Genomic DNA, 21,575 nt, shown 5'->3' with positions numbered 1-21,575 from the left:
TGCACAAACTATTCAAGGTCTCTAGGTGACCGCAGCATGGTTCCTATCAGAGATTGGTGGATTTCGTGTGTGATTTTTCTTTGCCATGCTGCTGTGATTGAAGCCGTCACGACAAACTGCAACTCGTCATTAACCTTTTCTACATCTACCTGCTATACACCATTTGTCATTATGACCAACGGAAATCTCTTCATTCACTATTTGAATTTCAATATTCAATATGAATCATTACAAGCCTCAACAACGTATTATTGCAGGTTCACAAGAATATATATATATATATATATATATATATATATATATATATATATATATATATATATATATATTAGGGCCGGGACTTTAGCGCGTTAATTACAATTAATTAATTACAATGTGAATAAAGATTAATTAATTACACAAAAAATAACACATTAAACATTTTTTACGCATTTCTACACTTATTTTTTGCACCGCGGAACGTTTCTCACTGGATGAGTTTCGGGGGGGACCGATTATACTGGAGCACCAACTAGCGTCCATGACTTCAGACAACAACAAACCACAGTGAACATGAACGAAGAAGCTGACGAGACCGTGTCGGGTGGCCCCGTGAATGGGAAATCTTCTTATAATAAACACACGGATGGAAGCGTCGATAAGAGCGTGGTTGTGTGCAAGCTGTGCAACAAGGAATTCACATCGAGCCTCAAGTATCACCTCAACGCAACACAATTAGCAGCTAGCGTGGACGTACAAGGACCCACACCCAACCCACACTGCACCAGATGACTGGTTTAAGGACCAGGGTAACTAAGTCCACGTCTGAACAAATAACCAATGTTCTGAATGTACTTGAAAGTATTGGTCTACTTAAAAAGACCTAGTTTATAGAAGGTCTACTTACCTATAGGCTACCTGAATTTCTGAAAGTACTATATTTCTAAATATGCTATTTCTACACTTGTCTGCCGGAATTGGTTGAACAAAAATAAAAATCCATGTGAAAAAAATGACTTCTCACTGTTCTCAGGTCAAATATTTATGCAATTAAAATGTGATTCATTTCGATTAATTAATTACAAAACCTCTAATTAATTAGATTAATATTTTTATTGAGTCCCGGCCCTAATATATACACTCACCGGCCACTTTATTAGGTACCCCATGCTAGTAACGGGTTGGACCCCCTTTTGCCTTCAGAACTGCCTCAATTCTTCGTGGCATAGATTCAACAAGGTGCTGGAAGCATTCCTCAGGGAGTTTGGTCCATATTGACATGATGGCATCACACAGTTGCCGCAGATTTGTCGGCTGCACATCCATGATGCGAATCTCCCGTTCCACCACATCCCAAAGATGCTCTATTGGATTGAGATCTGGTGATTGTGGAGGCCATTTGAGTACAGCGAACTCATTGTCATGTTCAAGAAACCAGTCTGAGATGATTCCAGCTTTATGACATGGCGCATTATCCTGCTGAAAGTAGCCATCAGAAGTTGGGTACATTGTGGTCATAAAGGGATGGACATGGTCAGCAACAATACTCAGGTAGGCTGTGGCGTTGCAACGATGATCAATTGGTACCAAGGGGCTCAAAGAGTGCCAAGAAAATATTCCCCACACCATGACACCACCACCACCAGCCTGAACCGTTGATACCATGCAGGATGGATCCATGCTTTCATGTTGTAGACGCCAAATTCTGACCCTACCATCCGAATGTCGCAGCAGAAATCGAGACTCATCAGACCAGGCAACGTTTTTCCAATCTTCTATTGTCCAATTTCGATGAGCTTGTGCAAATTGTAGCCTCAGTTTCCTGTTCTTAGCTGAAAGGAGTGGCACCCGGTGTGGTCTTCTGCTGCTGTAGCCCATCTGCCTCAAAGTTGGACGTACTGTGCGTTCAGAGATGCTCTTATGCCCACCTTGGTTGTAACGGGTGGTTATTTGAGTCACTGTTGCCCTTCTATCAGCTCGAACCAGTCTGGCCATTCTCCTCTGACCTCTGGCATCAACAAGGCATTTCCGCCCACAGAACTGCCGCTCACTGGATGTTTTTTCTTTTTCGGACCATTCTCTGTAAACCCTAGAGATGGTTGTGCGTGAAAATCCCAGTAGATTAGCAGTTTCTGAAATACTCAGACCAGCCCTTCTGGCACCAACAATCATGCCACGTTCAAAGTCACTCAAATCACCTTTCTTCCCCATACTGATGCTCGGTTTGAACTGCAGGAGATTGTCTTGACAATGTCTACATGCCTAAATGCACTGAGTTGCCGCCATGTGATTGGCTGCTTAGAAATTAAGTGTTAACGAGCAGTTGGACAGGTGTACCTAATAAAGTGGCCGGCTAGTGTATGTATATATAAGTAGCATATTTATTTAATCATTTTGGGGGGGGATTTCTCATCTTTCAGTAGTCAGGTTGTAGGCGACCTTTGATACTAACCCTCGGCTATATTAAGCATCGTTGGGCTGGTCATGTGACCTCATTGATATGCTCCTCTGTGTTTTACCAATAGTTGGACAACCTGGACGAGCAGGCCGCACAGATCCGAAGAGAACTGGATGGCCGTCTTCAGATGGCAGACCAGATTGCCAGGGTGAGTCGGATTCTGCGAGGTACTCCTTAATATGCTTTGTTGGATAGTTAATATGTCGCTAGTATGGGACTTCCACCCACAGGTAAACAATTTACAATACAATTTTCTTTCCTTTATAATATCATCTTTTTGCAAAATCCCAATCTTTATTACCTGATTGCGCGTGTCATCGTTTTGCTGAACCTTCTCTGCCTTTCAACAGGGCGGCAAGTTCCCCAAATTTGTGTCTAAAGAGATGGAGGCCATGTTCATCGAGGAGCTCAAGTCCTCCGTGAATCAGCTGATGGCCAATCTGGAGAGCATGCCCGTGTCCAAGGGAGGGGAGTTCAAACTCCAGAAGCTCAAGCGCGGACACAACACCTCCATCATCGACATGGGCCAGGAGGATGAGAACACGCTGTCCAAGTCTGATGTGGTTCTGTCCTTCACTCTGGAGGTATAGTGCATTAGTAACGAGGCTACATATAAATGAGTAATTAGGTATGTGTTTCAAAACTCTTCTTTTACATCTCTGGATTCCTAACGCAAACCAAATAGAGCATTATTTCATTAAAATACATAAAGTCAACTAAAACCTACAGCTGGCCGCGCCTAAACCCAATCTCATAAATCAGAGCTGTCGTCGACTGCTTGTCTGCTCAGGCCTAAGTATAGAAACAGACAGCAGACCGGTTTAGGGCGTTGAGCAGATGGTACGTGAAGAACAGGCCGACAGATACAAAAAACCTTTACCTGCTCCTTACTGGAGAATGTGACTCATCTTGTCACCACCTTGTCTGAGACGAGCTGTCACCACAGTGTGCGCAATCACACCTCGTTTATTATGACGCGGTGCGATTTCACAATCAGGAAGAACACAATGTGCAGCGAATGTGACACTGCTTGGTTTTGTCACAGTGGGCACGACCTTTAGGGCATTCGAAGGCAAAAACGATTTGCGGCAATTAGCTATTGTGTGAGGTAATTCCATAGTGCTTTGGTAAAAGTCTGAAAGGGAAAGTATGAAAGTGTTTGTCGGGTAGCACCTGCCGGAAATCTCTCATTAACAAACGGGAAAATCTGTAAATAATCACCTGTAATACAGTCCCAATGCATGTTTGAAAACTCATATTAACTCAATATAACTCAACGGAATTACCACTGTGACAATGTGCAGATGTTGTAGTACTAATCCTCTTTACAAATCTAGCTCAATCATATATATATATATATTAACATTTAATATCTTACCTCATTCCTTTAACCATCTTGATAGACTTACATATCCGTGGATATTCATCTAAAGTTTTTAAATGAGGGGGCCAACCAAGTTTGCTGCATTGATAAAGCGACAGTCAAACTAAATAAATTGGCAGCATGAAGACATCGGTGGATCCGGGGGACACTTTCACTCAAAGCGGATGAATCATCCTGACAGCAGCTCATATTTCAGCCACACTAGAAATGTTTCCCTTTGCACACTATTGTATTAACTGGCTGATCAAAACCTACTTGTAAGATTTGACTTACAAGTAGCTCAGTAGGTGTAGAATTGTACAGGAAGAATGGCTGTAATTTAACTGGCTGTTTAAGTATACATTCGAGTGAGTGCAGTTATTAGTGTTAACAGTGATTTTGCGAGGGTTACTGTTGCTGAAATACCTGTCAAAAAGATGCCAAGAGATGAATCGCTCGTCTACAACCTTCACCGCGGGCTCTGTGCTTCCCAGGTGGTCATCATGGAAGTGGTGGGCCTGAAGTCTCTGGCTCCCAACAGGATTGTCTACTGCACCATGGAGGTGGAGGGAGGAGAGAAGCTGCAGACCGACCAAGCAGAGGCCTCCAAGCCAACGTAAGGCCCCGAGGGTGCATGTGCACTCGTACACTTTATCTATACAGGTGAACAGTGTGCACGTTTAGAGTTATCGGGTTGCACCAAATAAAAGCTCACCACAAGTTTCTCCTTGACATTGCTGGATGTTGCACTGTTGACACTGATCTGCTGCTCTGGTGCCTCCTGTGATTTGCTTCAGAGTGAAAACCTCTTGCAAGAAAAATGGAGCAAACCTACGTTGCCAAAGCGTCTCGGGCGGGGGGGGGTTAGGTTGCAAATATATATTTCTTTGAATTGAATTCATTATTTTGAGTTCTTGCGGTTGATGTATTCATTTTACCTGTATCTTTTCTAAATGAAGTAAATGCAAATACTCTTCAGGCATACAAATGATTAATAGATTTAATTAATTGAACTTTCATTTTGCACCTTCTTGGGCCATAACAGCAAATCCTCTAAACCTACGGGGAAGAAAGAAAGCTTTCCTGTCTCTGTTTTATTAAAGCTGTTTGAGTCATTCATGATTCACAGCTGAACCCAGAAACCTGTTTGACTGAGTGATTTCTGACTCAGCCGACCAAGTTGCGAAAATGTTTTGTGTAACGCTGCAGAATGTCAAGTATGAAATGAAATGGCACCGTTTGTAAGTTCACTTCCTTTTGTTTCCGAGTCCCGGTGGTTTGCATGCATCCTAAATTATTTTTGACCTCATCCTTTGTTATTGTAGACCAGTTTTATTCACAGTTTATACACAGTTATAACACAAGGTTTGCTAAAGGCACATAAAGTATATCCGTTGGTAAATATATCCACCAATTTGCATTATCTAACTAGCATTGCACAGCACGAGATAAAAGAGGAAACGTCCATCCATGCAAATGCCAGTTATTTCCAAGCCGAAATTCTTCCTCTGATCTCGCTAATTCAAGAGCCATTTTACGAAGAGAGTACAAGAGAGACGGAGGGACGTGAATGAGGGAGGGGGATTAGAGCAGAACAAGGCCAGAGGAATGCGTGTGTGACGTACATGTATTAATGCAAATACTACTGCAGGCTGTTTGCGTGGACTCGTTTGTTAGTGTTCAGGAAGGCGTCGCTCACACACACTGTTGGGATTCGACACTTTCATTTGATTCATGAACAAAAACGTCTTGATTCTTGACGTTTGAACGGAAAAACCTTTTCTGTTCTTTTTTTTTTTTTTTTTTTTTGCACCGACTTGAGCACAAACAAAGCAAAGCAAAGCAGCGGCGAGGGAGCTGTGAGAGCACAGCGCTGTCACACCTATTAATAAACCTCCGATTGATCCACAAGGTCACCTTCATGGCAGCGCGGCGCTTCCATCGCGAATCCACGCGGCTCACAGCGACCTCCCCGCAGCAGCTCTTCTGCAAATGCGGTAACCAACGGTGTCTTTGTGTAAGTGGTGATAATTATGAAAGGTTAGAAATGGCTGGAAGGGAAACTGACAGAACGTCCCCGATACCTCGCTGCAGATGCAGCGTTCAAGCATTTATATTATGTCGGCGGCCCAGATGGCAACGCAGAGTAACAAAAGCCCCTATATGTTGCGTAACAATAAACCTGCCTTTTCCCTGCGTAATCCTTTCGGGCTCGTGGAGGCGAAGCTGATTATGACGAGCTTTAGTCGTTATTAGTGCTTTTCTCTTAAAGGGAAGGTTCACATTTTTCTGAGGGCATCTGAAATATATTCACATTGAAATCCTCTATGATTGGTTTTAATTGTTCATCATGGCCACAAAGCATTTCACTTTTTGTATGGTCATGAGCGTGAAAATGGAATTTCCATAAGGCTCCTGCAGGATTTGCTGATATATCTATATCGGTATCTTGTTTTAATAGTTTCTCACCTGGTGCCTTCTGTGTGGATAACATGAGCCTCTACATGGTCCTATGTAGCCTCGTACGTGAAGTTGAACTGCGACCGTTATGTTTGTGTTTTAGTCTTTAATCTTCTTCTGTCATGACATTTGATTTCGTTTCATTTCTTAATTCACATCCGTGTTTCAAAGGGCCTCTACAAAGAAATGGTCTTGATTCTGAGACATGTCACTGATAAGGAGTTAAATAAATATAACACACCCGACAGCGGAAGTTAATTTTAGCCCGTCTGTGGCGTCTCTTTTCATCTCTCCGTTCCAGACCCACGAAATAATGTTGGCTGATAAGACGGGTTGTTTTGTTGTATAGAAAAAAAAAAGAAAAAAAAGAGCAGCTTTGAAAATGTCTGGTATATAAATAGCAGGAATACATTAAGAAAGAGAGACAGAGGAGCAAGGTGCTGTGTGTGTGTACTTAATGTTCTGCGTCTCTTCCCTGACTTTGACGTTCTGTGGCTCTTTCTAAGGGTGAAATGTTTAAACAGTAATGGAGTGGATCCTAAAACGATGTCAAATTGGAGATCATATTCCTCTCATTTTAATTATTTGTTTTTTTACCTCATTTTCCATTGGGGTTTCATTCCCGAAAACGTGAAGTCTCCCTTCCACACGTTTATCGACAAGTGAAGGCTACTGGAAGCTCTCTGCTGCAGGAGGAGTCTTGTCTAGGGGCCGCTGTCATGGAAGCTAACCTCTGGAGTGTCTTCTGTTGTGTCTTTAAGGTGGGGCACCCAAGGGGACTTCACCACCACCCACCCTCTGCCCGGTGTCAAGGTGAAGCTGTTTACAGAGAGCACAGGGGTGCTGGCCCTGGAGGACAAAGAGCTGGGCCGGGTAACCTTTCCATTACTCCCATTGCTGCCTGAGTGCTGTCTGCGTTCCTCACCTTCAAACTACTCCTTCTGTGGCCTGTAAAACAAACAGAAAGACATCCATTCGTGTGATCACTTCATTTTTTTCCTGACATTCTAATAATAAGTTCAACTGAGCCGTCAGTAAACTGCCACCTGGACGTGATTCAGACGCCACCTATTGATTCCTCCACCGCTTAGATTTCTGCAGCTTTTTCAACATCAGATTTCTGATCCTCGAGTTTTATTTAAATCTTGAGCTCCTTTGACCTCAAAATGTGAAGAGCGGGAATATTTATCGTTTCCCCCCCCCCGAGGCGTGAATGCTTTCAGGTGACAGTGATAAATGGTTACGGGTGGTGGTGTTTGCATTGGGGGGGTAGCGACGCCCCCCCCCCCCCCCCCCCCGTAGTGGAAGTGACCTTGGCTGCGACGAGGCCCTTTGATCTCTGCAGCGGCAGTCCTGTTCGGGGGGGATGGGGGGGGGGCAGAGCAAAGCAGTATTCTGTTCCTCTGCCCCGACTCGCTTTGTTCTTTCACTTTAAAAAAAATATAAAACACATGATCGACGGTACGTGCAAACGCACCCATCAGAGATCCCCCCCCCCCTCGCCACACTGATGCCCGTCTCACTTCTTTGCTTTTCTGTGTTTTTTTTTTTTTTCATTTTGAGTGCAGGTCGTCCTCCACCCGACTCCTAACAGCCCCAAGCAATCGGAGCTCCACAAGATGACGGTGACCAAGGCGTGCCCGGACCAGGACCTGAGGATCAAACTGGCCATACGGATGGACAAGCCCCAGAACATGAAACACTGCGGGTAGGACAGGCGCCGCAGGGCGAGCCGCGGAGTGACGCTCCTGCGTGTCTCTTATTGTCCTCGTTTTTTTTCTCATGGAACTCCAGCCCTCTCAGCTCCATGGCCTCATTTCTAGTCACGTACCATGGAAAAATACTGTGAGGTGCACTACTCCCCCTGGTGGATGCCAGTGTTTAGTTTAGATTCATCTTCATCACAAGCTATCGGAAAATATGTCAAATACGAAGGGAAATTTAATCATATTTCATGTTCATTTCATCGCATCAATCAGTGATTTCGTGTCACGTGAGACCAACTTGTTTGTTTTCAATGTTCTGACAGGTATCTGTGGGCTTTTGGGAAGAATGTTTGGAAGCGCTGGAAGAAGCGTTTCTTTGTGCTTGTGCAGGTGAGTTATTGCAAAGACGCCAAGTGTGGAGGTCGATTCCGTTCAGGCTTTTAAAGGATTACTTTTAAACAACTGGGTCACAATATGGGCGTGTTATAATGCTGGCAGAATATTAAATGAGATTAAAAACGTCATTATTTGAATTAGAGTCCGTCAGTCTGCGTCTCTCGCTCGTTGAACTGATCGCTGACTCTACGTGCCGCAGGTGAGTCAGTACACATTCGCCATGTGCAGCTACAGAGAGAAAAAGTCAGAACCGCAAGAGCTCCTCCAGCTGGACGGCTACACCGTGGACTACAGCGACCCGCAGCCAGGTCAGACGGCGCCTGCACCTGAGACCGTGTGACTCCTCGCTCACGTGAGCGCACGCGGTCTAACGCCAGCACACCTGTTCCTTCACCTGTGCCCAGGCCTGGACGGCGGCAGGGCCTTCTTCAACGCCGTGAAGGAAGGAGACACTGTGATCTTCGCCAGCGATGACGAGCAGGACCGAATCCTGTGGGTCCAGGCCATGTACCGGGCCACCGGCCAGTCCCACAAACCGGTCCCGCCCACTCAGGTCCAGAAGCTCAACTCCAAAGGGGGCGCCTCGGCCCAAATGGACGCGCCCATTTCCCAGTTCTGTAAGTAGCCTGAAATGAACACGGCCACTTTGGAACAGGAAGCAGCTTTCATCCACAACGCAGCGAGGGCTCTGACCCATAAATGTCTCACTCCACGCGCTCCGCACCGCAGTCACAAACGTGGTGGTGGTAGAACTAACACACAAGCACGCACACACACACACACACACACACGCCTTGGTCTCTCACAGATCCCTCCGAGCATCTGATGGACTTTCACTCATTGTCACCCTCTGCCACCACAGTGTTTAGCTAAAGGTGCAATTCCATGCTATTCCATCACCAGCAATAAACCCACCCGAACAACGCTCTTATCGGGCAAAACTTTGATTTAAAATCTAAACAGGTCACCATGCGTACGGTTTTGAAACATTCAAGCCAGCCGGGGTTGAATTCAGAGCTTGTCCTCAGGCGTCTTTTAGGTCTCGCTCCTGAGACAGTTTCTCAGGCGGTTCCGCGTCACAGGACGACGGCCCGAGCCAGACAACAAGGTCTGAGGGTTTTAACCAATGTGTCGCTGTACTTGCACCTCTAAGCAGCTCACAGGTCAGGTAGCAAAGTGAAGGTAAGAGTGTCTACAGTAGTGTGGCATCTGTACCAACTTCTGTTGTAACTGTCTCTTGTGTCCCCCCCCCCCCCCCCCCTCATCAAAGAAGGGACGGATTGTATTTTATTTGTTAATCGTCAGCGGCATTTTTCCTCACACAAGCAAATCGTCACCCATAACGACACTAATTTAGACCCCACTGAACGTAATGTTGACAGACTTTTACCCATCCACAATAATAGATCCTGCTATTCAGAAATCAACATTTTTGTGTGCATTTTTTGACTCCATAGTTTAATAATTATTTTTTTTTTCAGTAGAGAACAAGATTTGTACTTTTTTCAGATTCATTTCAGAAAAAACGGATTGGCTTTGGTTTATTCATATTTTAAAAATCAGCATCCAGGGTCATAACAAAGAGAATATATAATAATAGTGATACTAATACAATATTTTAAGCCCAAAATGTATTTTAATCTTTGTACGTCATTGGTGTAAAACTATAGAGACATGAATTGGATCAGTTACTCAGAATCCTATCACATAATCTATGTTGTTTCTCCATTGGTTTCTTTGTCCAGTATGTGATCGTTCTTGTTGTTAGTTGACTCTTCTGATGCCAGCTGTTGCCATTGAAAGCCTCCTCACAATGGCACAGACCTCCTCCCCCCCCCCCCCCCCCCCCCCCCCTGAAACATTGTGGCACACCACGCGTACATGTTTCACCCCCTGGTGGTCTTGAATGGCGCTGGGACCATGACATTCAGCCCTCTTGACTCTGCTGCAGGCGACTGATCGTAAACAAGAGTCCTATGAAGGTTCTGAGTGATCTGCACAAATTATTATTAGTTTGTTTCCTTCCCAAACAACCAGTTTCCTACCAAAAAAACGCTAAAGCGCACGTCACATTTTGTTACATCCCATGATGCAACTCGATAGCGTCTCTCTGTCCAACCCCCTGGGGCCTCGTAAACAACCACGTGTTTTGATCTACACACCTCCAGTCAGCTCAGCAGACCTTCTGTTGTGCATTTGCAGTGTTCAAGCCTTTCCAAGTTTAGGTCGAAGACGTCAAGGTGACATCAACAGCTATTTTCTGAGATCCCACTCAGTCAGGATTAGATGAGAGCAGCAGTTGGTGGATAAATGCTCCACTGAGCTCCGTGATGAATTAACTCATCGTTCAAGAGGAGAGCAAAGGGCATTGAGCACATGAAGAGGGAGTCAAAACAACTCCAGTTCAATGGGAAGCGCCGACTTTTAGCCCCAAATCATATCCTATCATATCCATAATCCTTATCAGAGTCATTACACTTTTATCACATCATTCCGGTTAAAGTTGTCTTTACATCCGTGGCCATTTTTTTATTGGTACAAATTTGGAAAAAATGAAAACAACTATAGGCTACTATATGTCTTTTATTTTGTGCTCATATTGTATTGCACAGTATTATTGTGGCCTATAGACATTACACTGATGTCCAGGAGCACTAACCACGACGGACTGATGTCATTGGAGTGCTCTTCTGAAGCATGTTTAAATTTACTGCAAAAACTGTGATACGTCATCAACACTTTCACGACTAATGTCCCCACTTGAAGTATTTTAACCTCTCCAGGACCTTCATAGTCTCTTTTAAAAAGGACAGGGCATCGTTTACACGTGAAACTGACTTGGACTTTCTCCATCTTGGAAGGTGTATGTGCTCGCCAACGTCCCTTCTTAATACAAAGTCTTCTGTTTGATCTGCTGTAATACAGAGTGAAAGTACTCAATGCGTAACTCTTGACTCCTTAAGTGCAGAATCCAGAAAAAAAAAGAACTGCAGTAGAGTAATGAGGATCGTAAATTCTCTCTCTCTCTCTCTCTCTCTCTCTCTCTTTCTAATATGCCTCAACATCTGTTGTCAAGTTCACATATCCTCACATGTGCTCACACACCACCGCCCACAAACTCTCATGTTGGTATAGGTTGTTGTTTTTGAGTTGTGTTTTCTTCTTCATGCTTTGCCTGTACCCTTCTTGAGTGATGCAGCTGCTAGGTCAGGGTCTCTCGTGATTGCTCTCCTCCAGCCTTGTTGCTAGTCTTTATGTTATTCTGGTTTGTCCCTTCTTACCCTGCTGTCTTCTAGCTGGACTCAAGGGTAAGTGCTTCCCTGTAGCCGTTACAGCTCAGATAATCCCCGCCGATTATCTGACAAATGCAACGTTCTTTCTCTCTTCTTTCCCTCTTCTCCTTTTTTTTTCCACGTCTCGCCTCATGTCTTAGATATTAGTTGATGACTCTTTTTTTTTTTTGGTTTTTGAAGACCTCAACTTGAGGATCAAAGTATAAGCATCCATTCGTGCCAGTATAGGATGCATGTATTTTATTCTAAAACATATTATTTGACTCAGTAATGGTTAAAATTGAAATCATAGTTGTTACTGCATAATTGCCTTCTCTCTTTATTCATACTGGTGACTCGATCCCTCAGAGTAAAGCAATACGAGGATAAAATGTGACATACATTTAGAGGAGCCCACTCAAAATGTGTATGTCATGAAATTAATATAACATATTAATGTTTGCGTGTATGATTGATAATGTAAATTTGCTCAAATCAAGTTCGTGATTCTTTGATTGCACTTGGATTAAACCTAGAAGATATCAGATGTATTTAAAAATAGAGGCGCGGATAACGTGTGAATGATGATGGCAGTCGGCAATGCAGTTATTTTTCAAAAACATATTCCTGCCCGAGTGAAATTTCTCTGACACTTAAGTGTCGACTCTGCTTTACTTCAGAGGGCTCAAGTGCTTTTAGTTACTTCTCTTTGAACTTTCTTCGACGAGAGTTGGCAAATATGCACGCGGAGTATTCGGAATGCCAAAGACAAGGAGTAGCCGCCTCTTCTCACGATACAATACTCCGGACTCCCCCCCCCCCCCCCTCCCGCAGTAGATCGGCCTGTAGATAGAAGCCAGATCAGTGGCAGGACAGAACTCATTTTGATTTCTTTTTGACTGCCCTTTGTTTGCCTGAGTAGGAGAACACATGTGTCATGTGTCCATACTTTTGTACGAATACAGGAGTTTTCATTCATTTAACCCCATCTACCAGAGAATGATACAGTTTTGCCTCTGTCGGCTTCATGCTATTTACCCATGTACTTGCACTAAAATGTATTGCTACCCTATAAGAGTTCTCCGGTAGTGGTATGCCTGGTAGTGTCCTCCGTAGAGATCATAACTACACTGCAACATATTCAAGTATTGTCAACTTGCAAATGCGTAGAGAAATAACAAGGAATGCCAAAAAAAAAAAAATCAAATTTGAAAATGGGTCTGCAGATGTGCATGACATTTACAATCTAAATGGAATTCCCCATGTCGCCCAGCATGTGATCATTTACATATGAATGAAAAAGTGCTTACCTATTTTACTTTTTAGGGTTAATTTAGGGTTAAAGTCATGATCGTAGTCGTACGTTTTGGTTACTCAGGTGTCGAGTGTTTTCTGGGTTTAAACTTCATTTTCTCATCTAGTTCAACCGAAAGACCCCGAGCACCTTGTGCTCACTCGTTGTAACTCACTCCCTTCACAGGGACCCATGAATTCACTGTCTTGGGGACTTGGTCCTGAGTGAATCGTCCTCTCGTGTCCAGACCACTGTGTAATTGTGCCGTTTAAAAGGTGGTCCTCCTCCCGCTGCCGTTTCCTCATCCAGCACTGAGCTCATTTAGTCCCCTGTGTTTCTATCCCTCACGTGTTAACTGTTCTATTTATATCGCTTTCCATAGTCCACATTTCACTGTCGTCTCACAGGTTTTTATTCTCAGGCCGAAGTAAAAAAACAAAACAAGCTAATTTCCAGAAATTTTTAGGTCTATTTAGGAAAGGAATTGTTTAGCATCCGTTTGACGCGCTTTGCTCATCCTCCCCTCAGTGAACTGGAGAGTGACAGTTTTGTTCGATGCGTTTCCCAAAGTCCTCGTCACTCATGGCGGCGTCTCAAGGACAAGACGCCGTCTCTCATTCCGACGCGACCACTTCTCTGACATCTCTTATTTTTTCTGAATCCTCCTCGTTTCCATCACTTTGAGTCTGACAGCTGTATTATTTACGGAGCTTAAGAAATAATGGTCAGTGTGGTTAGTAGCTTTTATCTTTGCTGCTTTGGAGAAATAAAGGACATGTTTTCATCACTTATAGTCCCTGAGTTTCATGAATTTTAAGTTTCATTCCATTTTGTACATAATTTGATGCTGCTAATGTTCTTCCGTCATTTAATTTCACAAAGCAGGTTTTTTTTTTTTTTTTTTTTAAGTCCGATGGCAAAAGTTATGGAGCAAGAATAAACGACAATCAGAATCTGAAAGACTACGACTTCCAAGGATCCATAACTTGAGAGAAATCAATAAATTTTTTGACCACACTGCTTTTTTTTTGTTGCACGTTATACTATTATGAGATATTCTTTTGCCATGAATATTTTTCTTATTGGCACACATCTCAATATTTCTCAGGACCTGGGTGACTTTCAACAATCACGAATGGCAGAATCTATTGAATACAAAAACACACCTAAATTTATCCAACTAGCCCTTTTTAAACATGTTTTGGATCTTTAAAGGTTTATTTGCCGTGCAAAATATCAGGGAATGTGACATACTGTATTAAGTTGCATGCATGCGCACACAAGACAAAGCACATGTGCTTTAGTAGGTAGCTTTAGATCGATAGCAGCTCATCTACCAATACATGAAATCTCTTTACGCTGTCTGACCCAATGCAAGTTGACAATGTAAGCTCTGAGTGTTTATAATTTGCCCTTAGGCCTAGTCAGAAGGAAGCCCTGTTGTTGTTGTTGTTTTCCTGTTGCTGTTTGCACTGATGTCTCTTCCTCTGAATCGTGTTCTTCCCCCTGTTCTGTTGGCTGGATAGATGCTGACAGAGCTCAGAAACATGGCATGGATGAGTTTATCTCCGCTAACCCCTGTAGCTTTGACCACGCATCGCTTTTTGAGATGGTGCAGCGACTCACGTTGGACCACAGGCTCAACGACACCTTCTGCTGCTTGGTGAGTGAAAAGAATCCCCCCCCCCCCCCCCATCCCGAATGTTTGCGTGCGTTTGTTAGGTGACACGCAGCAATGTGATCCCCCCCCCCCCCTGTGTTTGTGTTGCGTAGGGATGGTTCAGCCCGGGCCAGGTGTTTGTCTTGGACGAGTACTGCGCCAGGAACGGAGTTCGAGGATGTCACAGACACCTGTGCTACCTGCGCGATCTGCTGGAGCGAGCGGAAAGTGGGGCCATTATTGACCCCACGCTTCTCCACTACAGCTTTGCTTTTTGTGCGTCCCATGTCCACGGGAACAGGTGTGCCCCGCTCCTTTCCTTAGACGTGTCGGTGCTCTGTGTAACACATGGTTAACAGGATTGAAGAACACATTTAGTCGATGGTACAGAGGCCAAACTGGTTGCTCATACTGTGTAGGCGGACACGCTATTTCCGACTGGACCAGAACAGAATAGAGAAGTCAGCCTCAGCAGAGGAACTCTTTGCTTTTTTTTCATCTTCCGTCTATATTATTTTGGCATTTTTATGTATGTTTATTTTCACGTTAACGTTTTGCAGCTTTTTTGTGTTACATGTTTAGTTGATAACCAATTATACATCTACATATTTCCTTGTTTTCTACCATTTTTCTTTGTTTTTTTTTTTGTCTCTCTGTCCTTTGTTGCCATAGTCTCTTACTGTCCATATTATTCATCCTCCCATGCGTCCGTTAAAGTCAGAGAGGGCAGCGATTACTGGGGTCCGCTGGGCTATGAGGCACTGTTGTCCCCAAAGGCCTCCCAAAGCCCAGATCCTCGCGCTGCCTCTAAACAAGCACGCATATTCAAGTTTAGAAAGAGAAAGGATTCCAAAATACCTCTCTTTCACGGGGATAAAAGGTGAGACATTGTCATCTGTTTGTACACGTAACACAAAGGGAACTAAAAAAAAAAATGCACCTCACACGAGCAAAGCTTTGCACCAATGGTTTTTATTTCTATGATTGTGTTCTATCTCTCGTCACATTGCATAACTTGGACCTTTTTCGGAGTTACGGGTGTTTTAAAGCGTGTGGGTGTGATTTTACAGGCCAGACGGGCTGAGCACAGTGAAGGTGGACGAGAAGGAGCGCTTTGAAGACATCAAGGAGAGGTTGCGTGTGATATTGGAAAACCAGATAGTGAATTTCAGGTGACTGCCGACGCTGCAACAACAACACGTAGAGACTAAAGTCACAAAAAACCTAATTCCTATCGGTTTCTCAACCTGTTTTCTGTCTACGTCCTCTTTGTAGATACTGTTTCCCATTTGGTCGTCCAGAGGGAGCACTGAAGGCAACTTTATCTTTGCTGGAGAGGGTTTGTAAAAAAATATATATAAATGTATATTCTGTATGTATATGTAAAAGCATTTTGTACTCCATGAGACTGGAGATTTAATGAAAACAGGTGAAATGACTCCTCTTTAATGTGGCCTGCAGGTCCTGATGAAGGACATCGCGACCCCGGTTCCACCAGAAGAAGTTAAAGGAGTCATCCGCAAATGTTTGGAGCAGGCTGCTCAGCTGAACTACGAGCGGATTAAAGAATACGCTACGATCGAAGGTAACCACAAACACACAGTCCAGTCTGCTATTCTATAAATGTAAGTGTCTGGTATGCTCAAGTCATTTGACCATTTATGTTTGCAGATTGAAATGATCAGCCAGTGTGTGGAGTAACATAAAGAGAAGAATAATATACATTATAAACACATAAACCGATGAACTATGCGTGCAGAGTTATCTTTTCTCTACTCGTCTCTGCTATTTACACATGGTGAATTCACGTGGTGTGTGGTCTGTTTGAGTCCACATCCCAGGTGATTTGTGACACTTGGTCGCCTTCTGTCTCTCAGTCCAATAACTTTTTCCTTTGTTGCAGGCCTGCTTTAGCTCTGTGCTGTAGCTCAAGTTGCCTTTTGTGTTGAGGTGTGTGAGTAAAAATGCATTCAAATCCAAAGCCCTGAAATCCGTTGATATGCTGATCTCTCGGTGACGATTCAAGCTGTGTGGTTACCTCTGACGTTTGATGGTTGGACCCCCCCCCCCCCCCTCCCACCCTCTCCAACTATCCGGCTCTTGCTTCTCTGATTTGACCCGGGGCCCCCCCTCGCGCCCCCCACCCTTTACTCCCACTCACATTGAAAGACCAGCAGCTCTCCGTTCTCCTCTCCCTCGCTGCTCTCCTCCTCTCTGCCTCTTTTTTCTCCTCCCCTCCACAGCTGTGGGCTCTCGCCGCAGACAGCACTTTATTTGACCTCTCGGACTATGTGATGAGTGGCTTTGACCCCAAGGAATGCTGTGATTGAACGCCAACAAACCAGCATCGGCCACCTGCATGTGCTTTGAGACATAACAACGACGGCCTTCCTTCACTGGCATGGACATCGGAAACGACACCATTGACCAGACATTTTGCAATGTCTTATTCTCTGTGTCTTTGGCTTCCGGTATGCGCATTAGATGCATTGACATGCATTGACATGCATTGACATGCATTGACATGCATTGACATGCATGGTGCATATTTACACAGGAACACCTGATGTTGTTTATGCCTTGAAAGAAACCCCCCAGGCTGCTGAAGATACTAAGGGCTCAAACCTTACTATCTTGCCATTGCGGTGTGAATTTACTTTGCACTGTCCTTGTGAGGCGCAGGTTTTCAAAAATAAACCAAACATTGGACTTTGCCTCCTGGCCGACAGAACTTGGTTTTCACCCAGACAGCCTTCCTCCCATCAGCCTCTGACCTCATGCCTTCCCACATCTGACCCCAGCCTCTTGCATGCCCCGATCCTTTTTGTTTATAGGAAAAAAGAGGGAAATGTTTGAGCACCCTGTCTTCTGCTTGGCGTCTCAAGTGATGGATTTAACCATCCGTGAGTACCTCGAACATCCTCTCCAGACTCCCCCCCCCCCCCTTCTCTTTCGTTGAGCACTCCCGTCACCTCATCACCCCTCTGCCCGCTTTACCTGCTGCTCTCGCCATGCTTGTTTTTATCTGTGCCTTTTGTCTGTGAGAGTGAGTGAGGGAGAGCACCGCTTAGGGGATCTGAGCAGTACCAGCGCCTTTCTCAGTAGTGCCATCTGTTTGTGATGGACATGAATGAGCAGTCTGCTCTGTAAGCTTCTTTCTTTTTTAGTTGGACGCCGATTCCTTTGACTTGAATGCATTTTTACGTTTTTTTTTTTTTTTTTTACATTGCTCACATTGTTATCTCCTCCAGTCATTTGGTCTGTGTCAGTGGTGTGCTGTGCCAATAACAGGTAGGGCTCTTCTTCCACCGCCACGCCACAGACAGTGAAGACAGGGAGTCCAGTGTCATGATTTCACAGCTCCAGTGTGTGTATTATATTCACTTAGTGTGTGTGTCGTACGTTACCTGCTTACAACGGTCTGAGCTCTTGTGCGTCTGTTAACAAACGTCTTGTCACTTTTTCTTGATTTCCAATTTTCCACAGGCTAATGTTTCTGTTTTGTTATTGTATGTTTGTGACGTTTGTCTGTTGCCTTGAAACCTCACTCCCTGGAGCTGAAATCGTCCCAGCAGATTCTTTGAAAGGGTCACATGGTGACGAATAACACACCCCCCCCCCCCCCCCTTCCCTCTCCCCCCCTCCCTGTAACGTGAAAATAACCCAAAAGCCGTGCTAATTCTAAACATCTCCTCTTTATCTCTTCTCTCTCTTTGTCTCCCTGAAGTTGAGAAAGGTCAAAAGGATCAAAAGGATCCAGGTGAAGCCATGTTTAGCTTGTGGTTTAACCACAGTGCACACATACATGTACACGCACACGGACCCCACCCCTCCACACACACACACACACACACACACACACACACACACACACACACACACACACACACACACACATCTGTTGTCAATAGTCACAGAGCACATGCATGTTTGCACCAAACATAGCACATCTCCATGTAGTATGTTAAACACCCTTAAAGTATACACCCTCATTCAAGTTCGCAAACGTCTTGGCATGTTTTTAAAGCATCTTGTTTATAAAGTAAATACGCAGAGATTGTATTACTTTATATAAATTCAGATGTGGCTCCAGACTAGTTTGTGTGAGATGTTATTTCTTTCCTTTTAGCTCAGCTTAGTGAAACGTTGTGTTCACAGAACAGTTTGTGGTTCGTATGACACTGGGAAAAATATATGACTGTTGTTTTAAAGAATTATAGAGTAATACAATCTCTAACAAAAAAGAAGAAGTCACTTTTTTTGAAGTATTAAATTAAAATAGGAAGATAAGCATTATTTTAGTGAAATCCTTAACATTAAACGCAACACATATTAGCAAATATTTCAAGATGATGCTTTTGATATTATGATGATGGGATTATGTATACACATTTTTCTTAATGTTAGATACTACTTTAAATGATTGAGATATTGAGATAGAAAGGAGTGTCATTTTAGATCCCTAAAGTGTAAATTTAACCACATTCTAAAAAGAAAACAAGAAAATATGTCCTTCTCTCAGGGTCTATAATCGTATAAATCTTTATCTTTTTATTGCAAACTACACTCAAACTGCCTTTTAACATTATTGTCCCCAAGGAGAGATTTTCTTCACAATAAGAACCCTTTTCAAAACAATTCAGATTAAATCCATTGTGTATCCAGCAGTCTTCATTTAACGGATGAAATATCCACCTGAGACTTTTGTCACCATCCGAAAAAATTAGCGTGACTAAATCCGTGACTAAATGATTTGTTAAAAAGATTCTTTTTATTATTTGTTGTTTGCAATTCTGGTTAATGTTCCCTTTTATATCCAACAATAGCGAGACATATCGTCTATTGATGTTTGAGTAGTGCCATAATAGACATACTACATTGCTAAAATGTGTTCACAGTGATGATGAATGGTCACCTGTGTGTTTCTAACACAATAAAAAACACACACTTTTAATATCTACTCCCCCTGCTGCCTGCACGGGGCATTAAGACCACAGAATACACCTAAGGAATATTTGATAAAATGCTACTTCTTACTAAAATAATAGTGGAATCACCAAAACACCAAAACTGCAGTGTGAATACCACAACTGTTGTGTGTAGAACGATGTGTATATGTGCTTTTGATTTGCGTAGTTCCATGTTCTAATTTTACATCATTCCACGTAGTTCTGATGTTTGAATAATCCCATTTCATGGCGTGTACCTGTCTCATCAGTTCATTCTGTCAGCAAAGGGATGAACGAGGGATTTTGAGCTTTTGCACATTGTAGACCGGTGTTGACAAGTTAAGAGTGACGAAGCCATTTGAGTGATAACAAACCCGAGAAAGAAAAATGGTTTTAAGCACAACCTAAATTCCATCATTCAAAGTAATTGTATAATATTTTGCAGATCAATGCGTATGCATTTCAATCTAATTTGGAAATGTATTTTAAAAATATATGGGATTGTCCTTAAAGTTTCTAAATTACCTTACAATTGGCTATACATTTAGTTTTAAAACATTTATATACATTTAAAAATAGTATCTATCTATGTATGTATGTAAAGTACAAAGCTTGATTAAAGTTATACGGTATTAGACCGTTTTATGACAAATCGAAACTCACTTAAAGGAAGCCTATATACAGAGGTGATGGATACTTCTTACAGTGTGCATTCATTCAGTGTTTTACCATCCGACGGCTCCTTATGCAGATGGTTTATTCAGAACCGCTTCACAATATGCATGTTTCTGAAGCCACATTGCACCTTCATCTCAATCCCACCATCCTATTGCCTGATTCTCTTCCAAAATAAGTCTTGATTATCCTTCAAAGACATACGCGTTGCTCTATTTCATGCATCCAAAAACGAGAACACATTTTACATGGGCATGGTTGATAAACATGACGGTGTAAGCACTGTGTTTATACTTTTACTAACAGTTAAAAATACAAACGGGAAAAAAAATCTTCTCACCAGTCGTAAAAATCCCGCTGGAATCCTCCTATGTGCTTAACTAACCACTCATCCCTCATCCTCGTCCTTTTGTCTCAGAGAACGTAGGCCGCTTAGTCACGCCTGCCAAAAAGCTGGAGGAAACAATTCGCCTGGCGGAGTTAGTCATAGAGGTCCTCCAGCAGAACCAGGAGCACCATGCGGAGGTGAGTGAGAACCCTCCTCCTCAAAAAACACTCTCCCTCTGTACTCTCACTCTTATCTCTCTGCGCCCCTCAGCAAGGGAGTTAGTCTTATTATCAGCCTGCTATAAATACAGCTGCTTTCATCTATGGGTAACTAAGAAGAAGAAGAAGAAAAAAAAACCTTTAAAAGATGGATTTAATTTAGGGGAGCTCTAATTGGTGTTCAACAGACCATGGCTACATGAAATCAAAGCGTTATGTTTGAGCCTGTAAATTAGGCATAAAATAATATCATGTGTTCAATTCTTTCCTCTGATTGCAGATCATAAGCATGTTTCAGTGTTGCCTAACCATTTACGGTAATATATTATATTATAAGCAGTCCAGAATAAACAGAAATACGCGACGATGCACACTGGTCACGGCCTCTGCATTCTCTTAATAATTTAAATATAAAGTGTTCAACCCTAGGGTTAAATGATGTATTTATAATGTAGCACTTTACCTTACCTTTACAAGTCCTGCATTAACAATTCTACTTAAGTTGAAGCACAGAAGTGTTACAAGTTGAACACACTCAAAGTGTCAAATGGAAAATAGCTGAGCTTATAGAAAATGAAAGATACAGTAAATATAGATGATATTCTTGTTATTATTGAAGTATGAATCAAAGATATGGTAACATGATATGAGATAGTAAAAAATAAAACGATTCGATAACTCACGTTTTTACTTCTTCAGATTCTTTTGTGAACTAAATGTTTAACGGAGACGTTTAATCATAATCTTTTTGTTTCTAATGAATTACAAGCAAAAACATATTGAAACAGACTTGTTGAATCCATACCAGTGCATCATG

General features: G+C 42.9%; 1 protein-coding gene across 6 annotated transcripts in view; it reads left to right on the top strand.

Annotated features, from left to right (window-relative positions):
• cadpsb (Ca2+-dependent activator protein for secretion b) overlaps positions 1 to 21,575 on the top strand; it is a 52,586-nt gene that overhangs the window by 20,070 nt on the left and 10,941 nt on the right. For 2 of the 6 annotated variants that reach the window (XM_037448255.2, XM_062564071.1), the window contains exons 4-18: positions 2,505 to 2,585; positions 2,788 to 3,021; positions 4,295 to 4,416; positions 7,022 to 7,133; positions 7,829 to 7,968; positions 8,290 to 8,356; positions 8,562 to 8,670; positions 8,767 to 8,979; positions 14,455 to 14,591; positions 14,702 to 14,889; positions 15,659 to 15,760; positions 15,864 to 15,927; positions 16,050 to 16,173; positions 17,423 to 17,491; positions 20,631 to 20,737. In XM_037448255.2, the coding sequence (XP_037304152.1) occupies positions 2,505 to 2,585; positions 2,788 to 3,021; positions 4,295 to 4,416; positions 7,022 to 7,133; positions 7,829 to 7,968; positions 8,290 to 8,356; positions 8,562 to 8,670; positions 8,767 to 8,979; positions 14,455 to 14,591; positions 14,702 to 14,889; positions 15,659 to 15,760; positions 15,864 to 15,927; positions 16,050 to 16,173; positions 17,423 to 17,491; positions 20,631 to 20,737 (1,869 nt within the window). Of the gene's footprint in view, positions 1 to 2,504; positions 2,586 to 2,787; positions 3,022 to 4,294; positions 4,417 to 7,021; positions 7,134 to 7,828; positions 7,969 to 8,289; positions 8,357 to 8,561; positions 8,671 to 8,766; positions 8,980 to 14,454; positions 14,592 to 14,701; positions 14,890 to 15,658; positions 15,761 to 15,863; positions 15,928 to 16,049; positions 16,174 to 17,422; positions 17,492 to 18,315; positions 18,349 to 20,630; positions 20,738 to 21,575 lie in introns of all 6 variants that reach the window. The other 4 variants (XM_062564073.1, XM_062564072.1, XM_037448261.2 and 1 more) reach the window with 2 other exon arrangements.

This window comes from Pungitius pungitius, chromosome 8, assembly GCF_949316345.1.
Source record: "Pungitius pungitius chromosome 8, fPunPun2.1, whole genome shotgun sequence".
Taxonomy (NCBI): Eukaryota; Metazoa; Chordata; class Actinopteri; order Perciformes; family Gasterosteidae; genus Pungitius; species Pungitius pungitius.
The sequence above is the reverse complement of the archived record's forward strand: the minus strand, read 5'-3'. Positions and strand labels throughout refer to the sequence as shown.